Below are 18,215 nucleotides of genomic sequence, written 5' to 3' on the forward strand. Positions count from 1 at the left end.
ACTCCCACTTTACAGAAGCAGAAACCGAGGCACAGAGAACACAGAAACTACAGCACACCCAAGCACATGCCCCTGACCTACTGTCCGCAGCGCAGGCAGGTGAACAGATTCCTCAGTCTCCCAAACTTGAAACGCATTATGAAGTCACTGCCAGGGGGTAAGAATACTGGACACAGTTCCCAAACCCTCACTCAGTTTGAAAACTCTGAGGTACGAGAACCATCAGCTGCTTGCGGTCCTCCTCCCCTCTGCTCGCTGCAAGGTCACGGCCGGCCCCAGGGCCCCGACTCTCCTTACCCTCTGGCGACTTGCTTCAGGGTTAGAACTTGTTCCTGTCCTCCTCTTTTCCTGCCCCCCTCCTTCTCATCCTCCTGTTTCAAATAATTGTAGACTTATAGAAAAATAGCACACAAAGAACCTACACCCAGCTTCCTGTTGTTAACATCATGCATAGCCACAGTACAATTACAGAAACCAGGAAATTAGTGTTAATACTATTCATTAATCTAATGCCCTATTCAAATTTCACAGGCTGTCCTACTGAAGTCCTTCCTTTGTTCTAGTATCCAATCCAGGACGTCACATGGCATTTAGTTGTCATCTCTTTAGTCTCCTCTGGTCTGAGACAGTTCCTCAGTTTGTCTATCTCGTGACCTTGACAATTCTGAAGAGTATTAGCAGTTTACTTTGTAGTCTCCTCCAATTTGGGTTTGCCCAACATCTTCTTACAATTAAATCGAGGTTATGCATTTTGGGCGGGACCATCATGGCAGCGACACTACCGCCCTTCTCAGTGCACCATATCAGGTGCCGTGTAAGGTCAAGTGCATTATTACAGATGATGTTCATTTTGACCACTTGGTAAAGGTGTCATCGGCATTTTTCTCCACCCTAATGTTACTAACTTGAATTGACAAATACTTTGCAGGAGACACTTTGAGACTACAAATGTCCCATTTCTCATCATATTTTTACTCACTATTTTCAAAATCCGTTATCTGTCAGTGACTCTCGCCTACAATTATTAGACGGAAACTTCAAGTACATCCTGTCTCCACATCTCACTCACTTTCAGATTCAGGTCATGTCTAGGATCTCTGAGTGACCAAGTCTAAGAGGAAGGCTTGTGTCCTAGCTACGGGAGATCTTAAGCATTTGAGTTCCTGAGATCTTGGGACTTTGATTTATAGACTTAGATAATAACACATGGACTTCTACAAAGACAAAGAGGACTTTCCAAGGATAGTAGGCAGCCATGAATAGGGCTGGCACCACGTACAACCACCAAGATATTTTAAAGAGAGAAAAGCAAAGTGTGGAACAATATGTATGGACTATTATCAATTGCATCAAAATCAAAATTGTTAGCCTGTATGCATTAACTATCTCCAGAAGTTTTAGAGGAAACTAGTAGCAGTTTTCTCCAGAGAAGGAAACTTTATAATCAGGAGAGGTAGAAGACTTAATTATCAGTGTATATCCAGTATCAGGCATTACCCTGTGTACCCCTGGGCTGAGATGGATGCCAAGGAAGGGAGAGGAGAAAGGAAAAGCGGGAGGGAGGGTCCATCCTTCTCGCTCCTCTCACTCTCTGCAGTGACTCCAGCACCGTGGCCTCCAGCAAGGCCTTCTCCCTTTGCTTTGCTCTTCCTCGCCCTTCTTCATCTACTGTGGATAGATCAGGACACACCCTTACAAGCAGAAAATTATAGAACTTGCCTGGGCATAGAAAGTGCTCGTTATCCACCCAGCTGGAAAGGAGGGTGTAGCTGTAATAGGCACATTCTGCTGCTTTGCACTAAACAGACCCTGTTCTCCATAAACACGAACGTTGCCATCTCTTAGTTGCCAGACTGTTAGCATATTTATAAGACGAACGCTCAATTTAAAAACTTACATTGGATAGCACACTGTTTTGTCAAATAACAACATCAATTAAGAAAAAAACGCCACCCCATGTCTTCTCCCAGCAGCTTTTTCATTCTTTCTAATACAGAATTTTTTTAATTCTGAGGTCTCATCCAGTGAAAGTGGGAAGGTGCCAGAGGGAGAAAGTCGCTTGTGTTTAACAAGCTAAACATCTGCTCATCTGTTCCCTTTCTGTTTAGTGAACACAGAACATGGCCACAGCTCTCGCCCAGCCGATCTACTCACACCCCAGATGACCGTGCAGGCAGAGCGGGCTTCTCTTTTCAGGATACTAATTATCATGTCAGTTTTTCAGTATATGGGCATCTGATATTAATTATCACTTTAATATTAGCCCGTTGAACATGTAAAACTTGCAGGTCAAGAGATACAGCTCCTCTTTATCCTCCGCCTCTGCTAACTGAAGCGCAAGTACTATCTAACTAAAAACTATCTTACAATCGTTTTCCAGAGACTATAGGCAACTATCGAGCTCTTAGCCAATGCTTCAAATTCCGTCCCAAATCACCTCCTTCCTGAAGACTTCTGTCACACTCTCACCACCCTGCACACCTGGCAGAGAGGCGGGCACCCCCCTTCGGAATTCCTTAGCACCAGAGCTATGATCTGAAGATAAAGTCTGTGCCCAGCTGGCCTGAAATTTTTCGGCGCATACTGCAGTGTCTATTTCAGCGACACGACTGCTGAAGGAATAAATAAGCTGTTTCATTGCTTGATTTATTATGTAGATGCATTAAATAACTGACTCAAAGTGTTGATTCTACTTGCTTTTTAAGACAAAGGGTGATTACTACTTGTTCCTATACGTATAAAATGTTGAAGTCCAGAGTACACTTTTTAATCCACTTCTAACCCCGGACCTTAGAAAATGGATGGGCTGGACCTATTTCTCAGGTAGTAATCAAAAAAACGAAACATAACAAATCCAAGGACACATAATGTGGGTGAAACTCAAAAACATAACTTTCAACAAAAGAACCCAGACACAAAATAATACATATCATCCCATTGCATTTATATATGGCACAGAGATCGGCAAAACCCTTCTAAAGAGTCAGAGGTCAAGACAGTGGTTACTCGGGTGGGGGAGGGTAGTAACCGGAAGGGGAGCTGGGGTGCTTCTGGGGCCTGGTATTTGATCTGGACATTCAGTACACAGTTGGTGGAAATTTATCAGCTTTATATTCATGATTTGTGTTCTTTCATAAACAAATATATATAACAACAGTATGATATATGTGTTTATGTCTCTGTGTATGTGTGTGTGTGTACACACACACACACACACACGATTTCAATGAAATCTTTCTTAAAAATCTAGGACAAGCAAAGCTTAAAAACAATTAAATTCTTTGGCACAATCCAGATATTTTCAACTAAAATAAGAAACCAGTTCGGTGTAAATACAGTCGTTACTACTTCCAGATCACACACAAGATTTTGAAGGCAGCCTGTGTCCCATTCAGCCATGAACAGGCTCCGGAAAGCAAACTTTTAGGCTCTTTATGCTCAAGATATATAAGGCACAGCTGTTCCGTGGGTGTTGGCCTGGGCCGAAGTCGGGTCAGAAGAGGTTTTCCCCCTTCCCGGAGTTGACAAACTGCCAAATTAGGAAATTCAGAGTTTCAAGTTTTTCATTATGGTTCAACTATAACATCCCATACTTGCTGACAATTATTAAATGACCTTGTAAAATTAAATTTAAAATACTTTGAAAACCACAATAATGGCTATATATGGTGATGTTCAAGAAAAAACAAGGATTCCAATTCTAAATTTCATAACATTTTACATTTGTGTTTAAGTTATTGCAAGCTTTATGTGATTGATGTAAATCGCTAAAGCCTGAATTATACTGCATCTAATTCCGTCATGGAATGGAGGTTGGCCCATCCCTCCGCCCATTTTACAGGTGGGGGAACCATAATTTTCATGTCTGTTTTATAACTACTGTATCCTCTGAGCTCGGCTGAAGGCCTGGCATGAAATAAACACTCAACAAATGTGTGTAACGTGAACAAAGCGGTGTAAATTCCCCGAGATCACCCACCCTGCCCGCTGTCTTTGGACTGAATCCGACAGGAGGGTGCGGGATGGCCGGGTGGTGAATCTGCGGTGAGCCACTCCAGACTTCCGCGCGGGGCGTGTCCTTGGGCTGGCCCCGGGGTCTTCCTTTGTGCGTATTCCGGGCGCCTCACCCTCCTCGAGGGTTTACCTCACCCTCTTACTCAGAGATGAACCGCTTTTGTTTCTTCCACTTGGTGATCACAGTGGAAGAGTCCTCTGGGCTCTTGAAGGCGGGGCGGCCGTCCTAGCCTGGGGCCGGGAGTCTCCGGGCCTCTGCTTTCCCGGGCTGCTGGCCATACCTGGAGGGCAGGGCGGGGGGAGAAGCAGGACTTGAGTCACCTGGGCTCCTCCGGGGAGGGCCTCCAGGGACCTGGAAAACTGAAGGTGCCTCAAGTGGGCGGGATGAGAGGTCGCAAGAGGCGAGCAGGGAGTGTGCCCCAGGTTCCCACCGCCCTCCGGCCGCCTAGCAGCCCTTGGACCACCCTTTGACCTTAAAACGGCTGCGGAGCGCGCCTCCTCCGCCGGAGCGAGACCCAGCAGGCCCGGCGCTGGGCGTGCCCTCGCCTGCCCAGCCGAGCGCGGAGCTCTAGTCTCTACGGGCGGCGCAGTGCAGCCCGCTCACCTCTTCTGGCCTGGGGGCCCGCGCCGCGCCTGGGCGGGAGGTCCCGGCGCATCCTTGCCCGGCGTCAGCGCACGATCCTTGCCTGCAACTGCCAGCGGAGCAGCCGCAGCCACCGTGCGCCCTCCGAGCCCGTCCCCGACTCGACCTGGGTGGCCTCTAGGGGCGCAGCCTTGCACGTGCGGGTCTGCGAGGGGGCACACCACAGGCTCCGTGAAAGGAGGTAGGTGCCAAGGGACTAGAGCTAGGGGGGGCGGAAGATCGGCCGGGAGGGGAAGCCCAGGTGGGCACGGCCGGTTCCTGAGACCGCCGCCCCCTTCCATTCTGCGGCCGCTTGCACTTAAATAGCTGTTGAGTGAAAAATAATGTCCATGGCGTGCGACAACCTTCTCCAGCCCTGCGCACCCCGCCGCGCAAATTACACTCTCCAGCCGCGCGGTTGCTGCCTTCAATGGCAGTAAGGGGCAGGTTTACCCCCATCCACCATACTGTACCCGGGGGACCCCGAACCCTGCAGAGCTGGCAAAAGGCAGGCCTTGAGAAACGCGCTTTTCTCTGGTCTTCAGGGAAAGCAAAGGAGGCAGTTTCCCTTATCTATCAATCATCTGTCATCTATCTAATCATCTATCCCCTACCGATCATCTATCATCCTTCCTGCCTAGTTTTCTAGGCGGAACCCCCTCCCCCCACACTCGCGTATCCCGCCCCCGCCCCCACCCCCAGCGTCTGGCTGGCTGGCTGACTTTCCTTCTTGCATTTTCTATAAAGGACAGGAAAAGAGGGAACTTCACCCAAAGAAGGCATGTCTGCTGGTGCCTTTGCTTCTCGTTCTGGTCTCTAAGGTGCCCTTTCGCGGTTGAAGTTTGCTGCTCAACTCAACAAGCACCAGCTTGTTGCAGATGAGAAATTCAATCAAAAATGAAGGCGCAGAGAGATAGGGTAGGAATGTGGAGAAACCAGATTGTCTAATTTTAGCCTGGATTTCCTTGTAAGGGAGCCACCATCTGTTGCCTAACAGAACTGTTTGGATCGCTCAGGTTAGGAAAAGAGAGAAGACCCTACAGTCTGATGCTCCTGCAACAGGCAGTAAGGACTCACCTGTAAGGACACCTTATTTTCTTTATGTGCAAAACGTTTTAAATTAACTAAGCCTCAAATCACAGCAGTTTAGAAATCGTAAAGATCTTAAAATCCAACAGCCCAATGCCTTGTTAGGAGTTTGACTGCGAAAATGGTATCTTTGTAGTTTCCTCACTGGGTAAGATGACAGCAGTAGAAATGCTTAGTAAAGGCTACTGAGAGTTTAGCTTATGTCGTTTTAAGAGTTTTATTTCATTTCGGTGTTGCAACAGTATCAAGGATGTGTCCCAGTGTGGCGCTTACGAGTTTAAAGTCAGAAAGACATGGATTTCTGTCTGGGCTGTACCATCTAACTTGCTGTGTGATTTCCAGCAAGTTGCCTATCCTCTCTAAGCCTGAGTTTCCTCCTTTTTAAATGGAATTGCTGAGAGGATGGAGACAACGCAGGAACAGTGGTCAACACCCAATAAGAGTAAATCACCCAATAAATATATAATAAACAATACTTGAGGCTGATGATGATTTGAGTAGTTAAGTCCAATATACTCATTTGGTGGCACTGTCCAAGCAAGGGGTCGCCGTGTACACGGATGTGCATGGGAAGAACAAGCGTTATATCACTGGTGTCCTTCTGGTTATAAAAACGTTACAAGCTACTTCCGAACCTTTGAATTGCTTCAAACAAATGAAATCTGTCCTGTGCCTCTTCAGATTTGCATGTTTGTCTATTTTGTGTATTTCAAGATACTCTGAGCCTTACCGTTATGAACAGCTTCAAATGAACACAAAGATGGTGTGATCCTGATGGATTCATTATTGCTTATTATTAAAAATAGTGTTCCTCAGATGTCACTGTGGTCCCTGGTGTAATCTTGATCTGGGTAGGTTGTAGGGAGGAACTGAGCCCTGGAGCTAAGGTTTCACTGGGCTGTTTCAACTCACAAGTGTGAGTCATAGACTAGCATGGCCTGGAGCTTGTGGTGAACGCTGGGTCTCCACCTCCACGGAGACCTGCTGAGTAGAACCTGAATGTCAGTTTGATCAGCCCCCTTCTTAGGTTCGAGGGCACTGGCATTTCTTAAAAATGTGCCTTATGAAAACATAGATTTCTTGTAAGCTGTCTAGTCAAGTGGAAAGAGATTTGCTATCACTTAAACAGCTGATTTTATTTTAAATCTTTAAATAACCAGGAGAGAGATATTATCACTTGCTTTGTGCTTAAAAGTAACAGAGAGCTTATATTTTATTGGGTTGGCAAAAAAATCCATGTGGCTTTTTCCACAAAGTAAAAGACACACATTTCATTTTCACCAATAACTTTATTGATTTGGATATTTGAGTGTATCTCCTGCATGGTATAACATTGATTGTTCTCAATGTCTGAGTTTGATCACCGTCAACTTCAGCTGGCCTACCTGACTGTGGAGCACCACCCAGCAAGAAATCTCCAGCACAAAACTTAGCAAACCACTTTTGACATGTTGCATCAGTCATAGCACCTTCTCCATACACTGCACAAATCTTTTTTGCGTGTTTCAGTTGTGTTTTTACCTTTAGTAAAATAATAAATTTTGGCGTAACATTTATTATTTTAGTAGACATTTGGGCATAACGTTTATGCCAAAAATGTTGCAAATTTTCTTCCATCTTCAATATTAAAATGGCTACACAAAAATTCATCAATTTTGATGTCTTTCTAAATGCACACTGATATGACAGTTATAACAGTAAAATCGAACAAAACTGATTCAAATGAAGTTAAAGACAACGAACCACTACTAGAGCCACTGTATGGAGAAAACCAAATGAACTTTTTGGCCAGCCCTTAAGTTCTGCCAGGTTTAGATTCCAGTGTTCCTATTACCCCCTAAGACATTTCCATTCTGATACTGCTTAGCTGAAATAGACACTTATTTTGCTTTATTTTTAGTTTTTGAATTTTTATACCAGAATATGCCATTAACATTTATAGGAAGAATATAATAATACATATGTATTAGAGATAAAGAATGTAATGACGTCCTTTTTTAAGATCAACTTTATTGAGATATACTTTGCATGCATCCAGTGTTACACTTAAAATCTGTTTTATTGTAGGTGAATTATACTTCAATAAAGTTGATTTTTTAAAAAGGTGTCATTAAGGATTGCTATGATTTGTTGCCTGTTGCTAGAGTAGCTCAGAGAAAGTCGAGAAAAGTCAATAGAGAGGGAAGACTGAAGATGGATGCATTGGGCTGGCACAGAAAATAAATAGCCCAGTGGTCCTGGGGGAAAGAAAGAATACATTTAGAAGGCTTGATACCATTTGTATAAGGCTTTTTGTCTTTAAAATTAAGATGCCGAATTTAATATCTAGGGATCTGAGAACCCTGCAGATTTTTTCAAGAGGAAACTAAAAAAAAAAAAAAAAACCAGGAAAAAAACGCTTTGCTCTGAGGGTCTCCTTCTCATGTCTGATCTCTGCCTTTTCACGCAGCAGACACCTGATTGGCCACGATGCTGTCATCCAATGACTTTGCGTCTGGCTCTTGGGAGCTCGTGGTCCAAGTGGACCATCCAAGTAAAGAGAAGGACAAAGACATCCCGCTGAGAGTGTCCGGAGACCTGCATATCGGTGGAGTGATGCTCAAGTTAGTAGAAAAGATGAGTAAGTTTCTGTTCTGTTGTCCGACCACCTAAGTTTTTCTGACCACTTATCTTGTAACGGCCCAGAGAGCAAGCACCCTCCCCACCAAGAAAAAGAGAAACAAGGGGCCCTGCAGCACCCTTAGACTGATCTTCCCCCACAACCCTTGTAAAATCTTGAGTTGTTGGTGACCCGCTAAAGCTTCGTACTAGTTATAAGACCATATTTCCACAAGAAGGGGTTCATTCCACTGCTGACATCTAGGGTGACCTTGGACTATTTCCAAGGTGTGGAACTACTGTGTCAATTCTCTGCTAATGCTCGTTTGCTCGGTGAATAAATCAGCTTGGTGCCAATGTGCCCTTTAACACTTCTTCATTCGCTGTGCTCCCTGTTTAAACAAAGAAAGAGAACTTTTCAGGATCAGAGTTTCACATTAGGAGTCAACACAATCAACCTAGAATTTAATAATATTCTATTTGCTTGCACTTATTTTTATCATCTAAGGTCATAGATGTTGGCTTTCCATTGATACTAGAGAAATAAAGCGCTTTTCCCCCTCTCTTTTCTTATTGTTGTTCAAGTATGAAATAAAGCTTTTCTGAAGTAAGTCTTCATTAAAGTATAATATACATACAGAAACTTATCATAAGTGTACAATTCAGTGGATTTTCGAGGTCACATAACCACCACCCAGATCAGGAAATAGAACATTACCTTTTCCCCCACCCGAGTCCCACACTGGACCCCTCCCCGTCACTGCCCCACCGAGGTCCCACTGTCCTGAATTCCAACACCACAGGAATAATTATACTTGTTTAGAACTGCATGTAAGTGGAATTATACAGAATATAATCTTATGCATTTGCTTTCTTTCACTCAACATTGTGGGATTTATCCTTACTGAGATTTATAAACCTGTGAGACTTACAGTAGTTCCAGTGGACTCTAATTGGGAGCTATGGAAAGTCCCTTGCGATCCAGTAGTTCAAGGATACATTTCTATTAGAGAAATTATCTTGATTAAACAAAGCCACAGGCTCCTGGCCTTCCCAGAAAGGACCATGGCACGAAGAGATTCAAGGAAGAGAACGTTAGCGTTTCGATATGAACAAAATATGTATGTTTCTGTTCCTTCCACAGTATGTAAGTATCAGTGATGGTAAGGTTCGGTCTGAGCGCTGCCTGTCCCGCCTTAGAGACTTGGAAAGAAGCCCCAGATTGTTGAGTTCTGGGTTGTTGTAAGAGGAGGCGGTGCTCAGAAGATCCATCATTTGTTTCAGTTTTTGGACACAGTGAAATTCCATGGAATGCTGTCCCTCTCCTTATACTTCCCTGTGTTTTCTGTTTTTGCAGAAATCGCTCAAGACTGGTCGGACTTTGCCCTGTGGTGGGAACAGAAGCGATGCTGGCTCCTGAAAACGCACTGGACCCTGGACAAATATGGAGTCCAGGCAGACGCAAAGCTCTTCTTCACCCCTCAGCACAAAATGCTTCGCCTCCGCCTGCCAAACATGAAGACGGTGAGGTTGCGAGTCAGCTTCTCGGATGTGGTTTTCAAAGCCGTCAGTGATGTCTGCAAAACCCTGAGTGAGTACCCTGGAGGGGCCCCCCCATGCCCTTTGCACTGTTAGCAAAGGAGGGCAGAAAAGTGCTGTGTGCTTTCTGCCTGCCTCAAGCGGTTGGCTTTACAGAGTACTGCCTGGATTAGGAAGCACACTTTTCAAGCCCAGTTCTGGAAAGTTGAGCCTTTTAAGTGCAGTTAAACCAAATGGGACATTGTTGAGATGCATCAGATTTATTTCCACAAAGCTTAAAACTATTTCAGCCCTGACTGGTGTGGCTCAAATTGCTAAGTGTCCTCCTGCAAAGCGAAAGGCCACCAGTTTGATTCCCCATCAGGGCACATGCCTGGGTTGCAGGTTCAGTCCCCAGTTGGGGTGCATAGGAGAAGCAATGGGTCAATGTTTCTCTTCACATCGATGTTTCTCTCCCTCTCTTTCTCCGTCCCTGCCCCCTCTCTAAAAATAAATAAATAAAATCTGTTAAAAAACCTTTCAAAAGAGCTTTATAAACAGAAAAAACAAACCCACTATGATCTCCCCCAAATTCACTTCTCTAAGCCATAGTAAGTCATCATTATATTTGAGACAAACAAAAAACAGAGTTCTATTAACTCATCATTGCCATGGAGCCGGTATGTCTTCATTGTCTTCGAGAGACTGGTGCAGTGGTGCCTTCATTGCTTCACTGGCACTTGGCTCCAATAAGTACAGAGCCTTATCCACAAAAATTCTTTGTGGAGTTTACTTTAAGCAGAAAAGTACACTTGATAATGGATTGAAACTAATTCTTATGGACTGGTGTCCATGAGTTTAACAGCCATTAAGGACAGCATTGCCCAAACCATTTCTTTCTTTTGGGGGCTTCTACAGTGGGAGCAAACCCTGCATTGTGAAGGTATTTTTATTTTATAGTTTTAGAAAGTGTGTAGGTATATTCTTTGGTTCCAAGGCTAAGATTCAGCATTTGAACACAGTATATAATCGTAGATAAGTGAGTGCTCTGTCTACCCCATTAAACTATGAACTGCTTGTTCACTCCTTCAGTGAATATGTATTGATTAGGCAAGCACTGTGGTGAATGCTAGGCATATGTTAGTAGAAAAAAATAGCCCAAAATCTTACCCTTCCTTGAGCTTACATTCTAGCATGTAGAGACAGAAATAAATAATAAATATAGACAATAATATGTTAAAAGGAGTGCCAGTATTGGACATTGGAGACTGATATGGTATTAAATAAGGCAAAGACAGAAACCATTTCTTAAGCATGCCCAGCACAATGCCTGGCACATATTAGCTGCTTAATAACTGTTGAGTGACAAATGAATGGACCTACTATTGTGGAATATGAGTTCCATAGTGTCCCTGATACATGGTGAGCAAATGAAGAACACCAGTCACCTTGTCTTCAAATGATATTCTAATGAGGATTTGAAAAGTATTTCTTTTTTGAGGGACTTAATAAATGATTAAATAACATCCTGTACGGTACATACCACAGAGGATTGGAAGCACGCATCATATCTGGGAGCAAAAACTTGAGGTATAGAAATAAACAGAAGCAGCCCTAGGTGGTGTTGCTCAGTGGATTGAACACTGGCCTGCAAACAAAAGGGTTGCCAGTTTGATTCCCAGTCAGGGCACATGCCTGGGTTGCAGGCCAGGTCCCCAGCCCAGGGCATGCAAGAGGTAACCATACATTGATGGTTCTCCCCCTTTCTTTCTCCCTCCCCACCGTCTCTCCAAAAATAAATAAATAAAATATTTTTAAAAAATAAAAGCAGTCAGATGTTCTTCTCTTTTCCATATTTTATCTTCATGGGAGTTCTAAAAGGCTCAGCCTGGCATTTCTACTAATCGCTTTTTTTTTAATTAATTTTATTTAGTTATTTTTCAAGTACAGTTTTTTGTCTATTTCTCCCATCCCAGCCTCCTCTGCCCCTTGCTCCCCACCTCCCTCCCATTTCCACCCCCCTTAGTTCTCGTCCCTGTGTCCTTCCTATTTGTTCCTCCAAATCCCTCCCCCTTTTCCCCTTAACTTCCCTTTACTAATCGCTCTTTATATCCGATTAATTGGAGCTAGATCAAATTTAGCAGGATGATGGGTTTTTTCCCTCAGAAAAAAACAAAAGACAAACCTTAGGCTTGGAAGTAGGGGGGTTTTTTGTTGTTGTTTGGTGTTTTGTTTCTAATGCTTCCAACAGGACATTTTGATTCATCTGTAGGTTTTGTGTGTAATTTAGGCGTTTGAAATGGTCACAGATGCATGCTGCACCCTGACAGTCAGAGGGCACAGTCCCAGGTGCCCTCGATTACTGGAGAGAGAATCCAGCTGAACTACCAGCCTCGGTCTCAGCACAAAGCAGTGTTTGAACTGAGAAGGGGCGGGCCTATGGGATCAGTGCACCGCCTTCCAGGACAGCTGCCCAGAGACTGTCGCGTCACATTCCTTGGCTTTTACCTGGGATCAGAGCAGCTCAGTGTGGTTAATGGTTTGGCAATGATAAATACACTTGATTCGTGAAGGGAAATGGAGATTCTCTTCTTAGAGTTCTCCAGAAGCAGACCCTGAAGTAAGGAATCAAGTACAAATATCCATTTACTTCAGAGGCGATGCCTGAAACACTGGCTAAGCTTCGGGACATGAGACTGTGCAGACGAGGCCACCAATAAGAGATTGTCCCCCATCGGGTCACACTTCGGGCACCTGGGAACCGCTGGGATACAGTGTAGACATACCTCTGAGCCATCCCACCCAAAGGGCTAGGGAGCTGGGGTGTTAATACACCACTCACAAGTCACTGACAGCATTAACGCTCTGAACTTGTGTGGCCTGTTGCTTGGGTATCTGGGCAGTGTAGACCCTCATATGCAGAGCAAGCCCTCAGGCTAAGAGATAAATGTCCTAGCTGCCATGGGTCGTCAAGTCAGAGTGCACTGAAATGGCAAGGGCCAAGAAGGGAGGGGCAGGGCACCAGTGATGGCTGCCACAGGGAGGAAAGTATCTACTGGGCACCATTTAAGAAAAACACTAAGGGTCCCTGGTCCATAAAGAAACAAGGTGGGATCCTTGGCTGTTCTTTGAAAAAGTTTTTTTTTTTAAAAAAAGAGGGGGTAGGGCAATAGGGAAGTCAGGAGGGAGAAAGAAAGGGAGGGAAGAAGGATGGGAGAAAAGGAAGCGGGGAGGGGAAATTAGCAGCAAATAGGTGACAGAAGAGCAGAATTCTGGCAGTGGTCTGAGGCTGGGTGATGAGCGCATGGAAGGGCCGTTGTACCATTCCCTCTGTTTTGGATGTGTTTGAAACATCTCCACGATAAATTAAAAAACACTAGAATTTTACCAGACTGAATCTCCCTCCGCTATTTGACCCCTACACTCCTCCACTGGGGCGTCTCTGGTTCCCCTTCTATATCTTCAAAAAGGAATGCAATTTAGTCCCATTTACTTCTCAGGAATTTTATGAGAAATGGTTTCAAATGCCCAACATGACTCTGAGCCTTAGAAGGAATTTTCTTCTTGCTTTTTGATGTTCTTCTTTCTTTGTTATATTTATTGATTAGATATTAGAAGATCGGAAGAACTTTCCTTGTTAAAGCCTTCTGGTGACTATTTTAAAAAGAAGAAGAAAAAAGACAAAAATAGTAAGGAGCCCATAGTTGAAGACATTTTAAACCTGGAGAGTTCTCCAACAATTTCAGGGCCACCAGGTAAGAACCATGACAGGTACTCTGTTGTTTTAATTCATTCTTAAAGCCAAGAGTTTCTTAAACTTTTTACATCCAAGGAACTCTCCTCCCCTCCCCTCTCTAACACAAAGAAGAAAGACTAAAACTCCACGACTCCTATGAGGAGGAAAGGATATTCAAATAATTTTAGAACTAACAGAATTTCTTTCAACAAGGTATGTTTTATAGCTCATTATTTTAATTGCACGCATTATGTTCCTGATGAATTAAAAACCTTAGTAGAACTTGCTGGGAATTTGAAAAAAGTAGAGTATTTGGATCACTCAAATATACTTCTGTTCTCCTGCTTCTACCTTCATGTGACTCTTATGAATTCAATTTAAATTTTGCAATGGGCATGTAACAGGTGAACAGGTAAAAACTCTAGAAAGCCATCATCCTTTTTATATAAAAATAAAAAAGCTAGGGCCCTGGTTGGTGTAGCTCAGTGGATTGAGCACAGGACTGTGAACCAGAGGATCGCGGTTTGATTCCCAGTCAGGGCACGTGCCTGGGTTGCAGGCCAGTTCCCTGCAGGCCAGTTCCCAGCAGGGGATGCACTAGAGGCAACCATACATTGATGTTTCTCTCCCTCTCTCCTTCCCCTCTAAAGATAAATAAATAAAATCTTTCAAAAATATATATAAAAAGCTAGCTTGCTTGCAACATTTGATATACTTTCAATATACTTGCACAGTATATTCCAGTGCAAAGGATAAAAGGAATTATTTATATCTTTCTAATGCAAATTAAAGCCAAATAATATATAAACCACTGGTGGCAAACACAAGGCCCATGGGCCGAATCCAGCCCTCCACCTTGTTTTATCTGACCTGGAACCTTGTTTCTACCCAGTAGCAGCGCCAAGATCCTTGCCCCTAGTAAAGGAGGAGTTACATTTCTACAGTCCTAAAATTACATTCAGCCCTTTGAAGGGAACCGTGAGGTTGATGTGGCCCCCCAGTGAAAATGAGTTTGACACCCCTGATATAAACCATCAATGAGATGGTTTCTTAAAATCGGCAAATACTACTATTTCTTTAAAGAATTTACCCAAAATATAGTCTGTACATACATTCTGTGACATTTCCAGTTCTCCAACAATGTAAGAACTCATTGCTAAAATAAAAGAATTTTGAACTGTTGGGAAGGAGAAAGTCCCCAGAATTTGTCTGGATTAATTCTGGAAGCTTTTACAGCCTACCAGGTTCCAAGTTTTCAGTAGCTACGCATTCAGGGAAGAGTTTAACCTGTGCATAACTTCCCTACCCATCAGTCATGACTCGTCTGATTATTTGCCCTCGTCAAATGGTACAAATATCTAAATTCAAAATCTGTTTTAGTGTCCACAATGTTCGTCCTTATTTTCCAAAGAAAGCAGCACCTGCCCCCTGAACGTCATACCCTAGCGCACGCCTTTGCCTTACAGTGAGTCCTGGCTTGTACAGCAAAACGATGACTCCCACGTACGACCCCGTCAACGGGTCGCCGGTGTCATCCACCATGACTTGGTTCAGTGACAGCTCTTTGACGGAACAAAACTGCAGCATCCTTGCATCCAGCCAACCGCCCCCGTCGCCAGAGGTGCTGGCTGATGTGTACCAATCTCTGTCTCTGGTCGACAAAGCCAAGCTGAACTCAGGGTAAGGATGTGGCGTGTTTTGCTTCTCTCTGAACTGATACTGTAGTAATAAGAGAGATGCCGCAGAAAGGGGGGAGGAGTTAATTTTTAAGTCAGGCTGCCTGGGGATTGTACACTGTTAGCAAAAGTCAGTACTGATTTTAACAACAAAAGGGAAAAATGCAGCCTTTGGGCATTTCAAAACGTATAAAAGCATGACGACATTTATGTGTTTGGGTATCCCAATGGTTTACTATAGATGAACCTGTAGGGGCTAATTCTTAGCCCCTACAGGTGTGCAAAGTGTATTTGATGGGATGTGAGCAATTTGTTAGTGGGCTGGTCCCCCTGGCTCCGGGGGAGACCCAGATGGCCCATTTGCCCACACTGTTTTGTAGAATAACACTTCTCTCCGTAGGTGTATTCAAACGGGCAAGTCCCTCAAGCTTTGCTTCAATGGGCTCAGAATACACACTCAAACTGTTTTTCAAACCACCAGTTCTTTTCAGTCCCCGTTGTTCAACTAACAAATTCAGTTTGTGCTGTCTGGCCCCAGCGGCTCTCTCTGCCCTGCTGCTCTCATGCACCCTGTCCCCCAGTGGGGCACACGGACTCCTTCAGTCACTGCCTGGCCTCCACCTTTTCCTCTGCCCAGGACTCTTCTCCTTTCCTCCTGCTCTACTGGTCAGTCCCTGCTTGTCCTTCAGTGCCCAGCCACATATCCGGTCCTTTGTTGGTGTCACGGTTCAAGATCAGTCACTTCTCTGTAGTCTGTTCCCACACTTGGCTGGCTCCGTGTCGCTTTGTCTGTTTATTATGAGGCTTGGTCTCCCCCCCCCACCCCGCACTGTGAGATCCTGTAGGGTGCAGATTGGATCTTGGGGCTAATACACTAGAAGTCCAAGCCTTGTTCTTTCGGTGGTCCTGGATGACGCTGGTTCTGTCGTTAACCTTTGGTCCCCACCCCTCCGCTTCTCACCGCTACCCAGTGTTTTACTTTTCAGTGCTAGGACCGTACTCTCCGGTAGAGGAGCCACTGGCCCTGTGTGGATATTTACCTCTAAATCTGAATTTAATTTAATTTTTAAAAATTAAACATGTGGGGCCCTGGCTGGTGTAGCTCAGTGGATTGAGCACGGACCTGTGAAGCAAAGGGTCGCCGGTTCAATTCCCAGTCAGGGCACATGCCCGGGTTGCGGGACAGGTCCCCAGTAGGGGACACATGAGAGGCAACCACGCATTGATGTTTCTCTCCCATTCTCTCTCCTTCCCTTCCCCTCTCTCTAAAGATAAATAAATAAAATATTTTATTAAAAAATTAAACATGTGGCTAATGGCTACTCTATTGGCTAAGACGATATAGAATATCATTGTAATTAGAGAAAGTTCCAGATGATTAGACAGAGCCAGCTGTGGGTTGGACCGCCTGGTGTGGAGGAGAGGCTGTGGGAGTGATCAGCAAGTGCGGATTCTCATTCTGGCTCCACCATGAGGCACATGACCTTAAACATGTCACTTAATGTCACTGAGACTCTGACACACACACATACATATGTCACTGGGAAAGCTTTACTATAAAATACAGGTAGAAGCTATTCTCAAGTCCTCTACTGGTTTTTGATCGTATTACTTACTCAGACTTTGTTCAAGGAGGTATGTCTGTCTGTCTGTATATAGTATAAATATATATAATATATGTGATATGATACATTTTATTATGTCACCTTTATTGTGTAACATATATGACATGAATATATTACATAGTACTATAATATAAGTGTATAAAACTGACCGGCTGTTATAACTCATCCTGTTGTCTTCTAGTTGGCTAGACTCCTCGCGTTCCCTCATGGAACAAGGCATCCAGGAGGATGAGCAGCTGCTGTTACGATTTAAATACTACACTTTCTTTGACTTAAATCCCAAAGTAAGATACTCTTTCTCTATTCTCTCTTTTTTTAAATGTGAATTTATAGAAGTGTCCAATTGAGTCATTTAATCATCAAAGTTAGGGTTAATTTGTGCAATCTTCTGCTTAGCTCTGCAGAGGTAGACGGGTAAATGAATTCTGGTCTCCGATGTTCATCTTTTGGGTTCCAGCGAGCACGGTCAGCTGCCCCTAAGTGAGTGGGAGTCTCTAGGGTCTTCGTACCAGCAAGGTGCATGGGCACCATTCACAGGAATGAAGGAACAAGGAGAGGCTCACGGAGCCAGAGTCCTTAGTGCTTAGGAAGGGAGACGTGGTCAGGACCCAGGTTAAGAGCAGGGTCCTTAGGAATAAACCGGGACCCCATGATGGCGCACAGCAGACTCCCCACAGCAGTGCTGAAAAGTCTCTGGAAATGGAAAAGAGGGCTCATCTACAAAAATAAAGACCCAGCCAGTTGCCAGGTCCCATTGGAAGTGCATGTCCCCCACTTGAAGTTTACTGGGACAACTGAATGGTGAAATAAGTCCTCTGAGCTCCAGGCTCTCCCTGCCCCTGATTTGCCCTTTTCTACAGTTGTGAGTCAGCAGGTAAGTGGCCAAATGTAGAAAATGTACACGGGTCGCTGCTTCTCTCATGCACACAGTGGTTTCATGGTATTGTTCCAGTCCAGTTTCGTGCTCGGTGTTCACTGCTGGGTGTGGGTTTGAGGCGCCTGCTTCAGGCCACCTGTTCTGTGCAGACCCTTCTCCACCCACAGCGGGGTTACTGCCTCTTGTGACTCTGTCTTCTCCTCCGCTCTGGTTTGAGGTCTGGTCTTCAAAGGCCCATCGTGGCTCCAATTACTTCCCTTACACATCTTCTTCAAAATAAGCTTTACTCCTTGTCATTCCTGTGCTGCTTTGATTTCCATCCAGCCTCACGCCCACAGGCCTAGCTTGTGTCTGGGGTGCATAGCTTTCAGGGAATCTCAGCAAAAGAGCAGTCTGGGGCTCTGCTTTGGGAAAACCCACAGGGTAAATTACTGTTAAATAATACCCTTCTCTTAAATAC

At 44.5% G+C, this 18,215-nt stretch overlaps 2 protein-coding genes across 6 annotated transcripts in view; one reads left to right on the forward strand and one right to left on the reverse strand.

Annotated features, from left to right (window-relative positions):
- Positions 1–3,213: 3,213 nt before the first annotated feature.
- LOC119051194 (basic proline-rich protein-like) lies at positions 3,214–5,489 on the reverse strand. 3 transcript variants are annotated; one of them, XM_053671059.1, is made up of 3 exons: positions 5,407–5,489; positions 4,619–4,802; positions 3,214–4,295 (listed from the first exon to the last, which is right to left on the reverse strand). In XM_053671059.1, the coding sequence occupies exons 1-3, from the start codon at positions 5,417–5,419 to the stop codon at positions 4,241–4,243; spliced, it is 252 nt and encodes an 83-aa protein (XP_053527034.1). In that variant the 5' UTR covers positions 5,420–5,489; the 3' UTR covers positions 3,214–4,240. The 3 variants fall into 3 exon arrangements, 2 of the variants coding, with proteins under 2 accessions (XP_053527034.1, XP_053527033.1); XR_008392620.1 differs by lacking the exons at positions 4,619–4,802; positions 5,407–5,489 and adding an exon at positions 4,487–4,550; XM_053671058.1 differs by lacking the exon at positions 5,407–5,489 and having other exon boundaries at positions 4,619–5,260.
- FERMT1 (FERM domain containing kindlin 1) overlaps positions 4,752–18,215 on the forward strand; it is a 38,624-nt gene continuing 25,160 nt past the window's right edge. The window contains exons 1-6 of one of the 3 annotated variants that reach the window (XM_053671056.1): positions 4,752–4,838; positions 8,178–8,345; positions 9,681–9,914; positions 13,450–13,596; positions 15,044–15,257; positions 17,060–17,162. In XM_053671056.1, the coding sequence (XP_053527031.1) occupies positions 8,195–8,345; positions 9,681–9,914; positions 13,450–13,596; positions 15,044–15,257; positions 17,060–17,162 (849 nt within the window). In that variant the 5' untranslated portion in view covers positions 4,752–4,838; positions 8,178–8,194. Of the gene's footprint in view, positions 4,839–8,174; positions 8,346–9,680; positions 9,915–13,449; positions 13,597–15,043; positions 15,258–17,059; positions 17,163–18,215 lie in introns of those variants that run through there. The other 2 variants (XM_037147818.2, XM_037147819.2) reach the window with 2 other exon arrangements.

The sequence above is a fragment of the Artibeus jamaicensis genome, unplaced genomic scaffold (assembly GCF_021234435.1).
Source record: "Artibeus jamaicensis isolate MK-2021 breed Jamaican fruit bat unplaced genomic scaffold, CSHL_Jam_final contig_685, whole genome shotgun sequence".
Classification (NCBI taxonomy): domain Eukaryota; kingdom Metazoa; phylum Chordata; class Mammalia; order Chiroptera; family Phyllostomidae; genus Artibeus; species Artibeus jamaicensis.

Coding starts and splice junctions, on each gene's coding strand:
- LOC119051194 (XM_053671058.1), bottom strand. CDS start 4,938: ATGGAAGGGGGCGGCGGTCTCAGGAACCGGCCGTGCCCACCTGGGCTT. Junction 4,296..4,618: donor GGGCCCCCAGGCCAGAAGAG/GTGAGCGGGCTG, acceptor CCTGCCCTCCAG/GTATGGCCAGCAGCCCGGGA.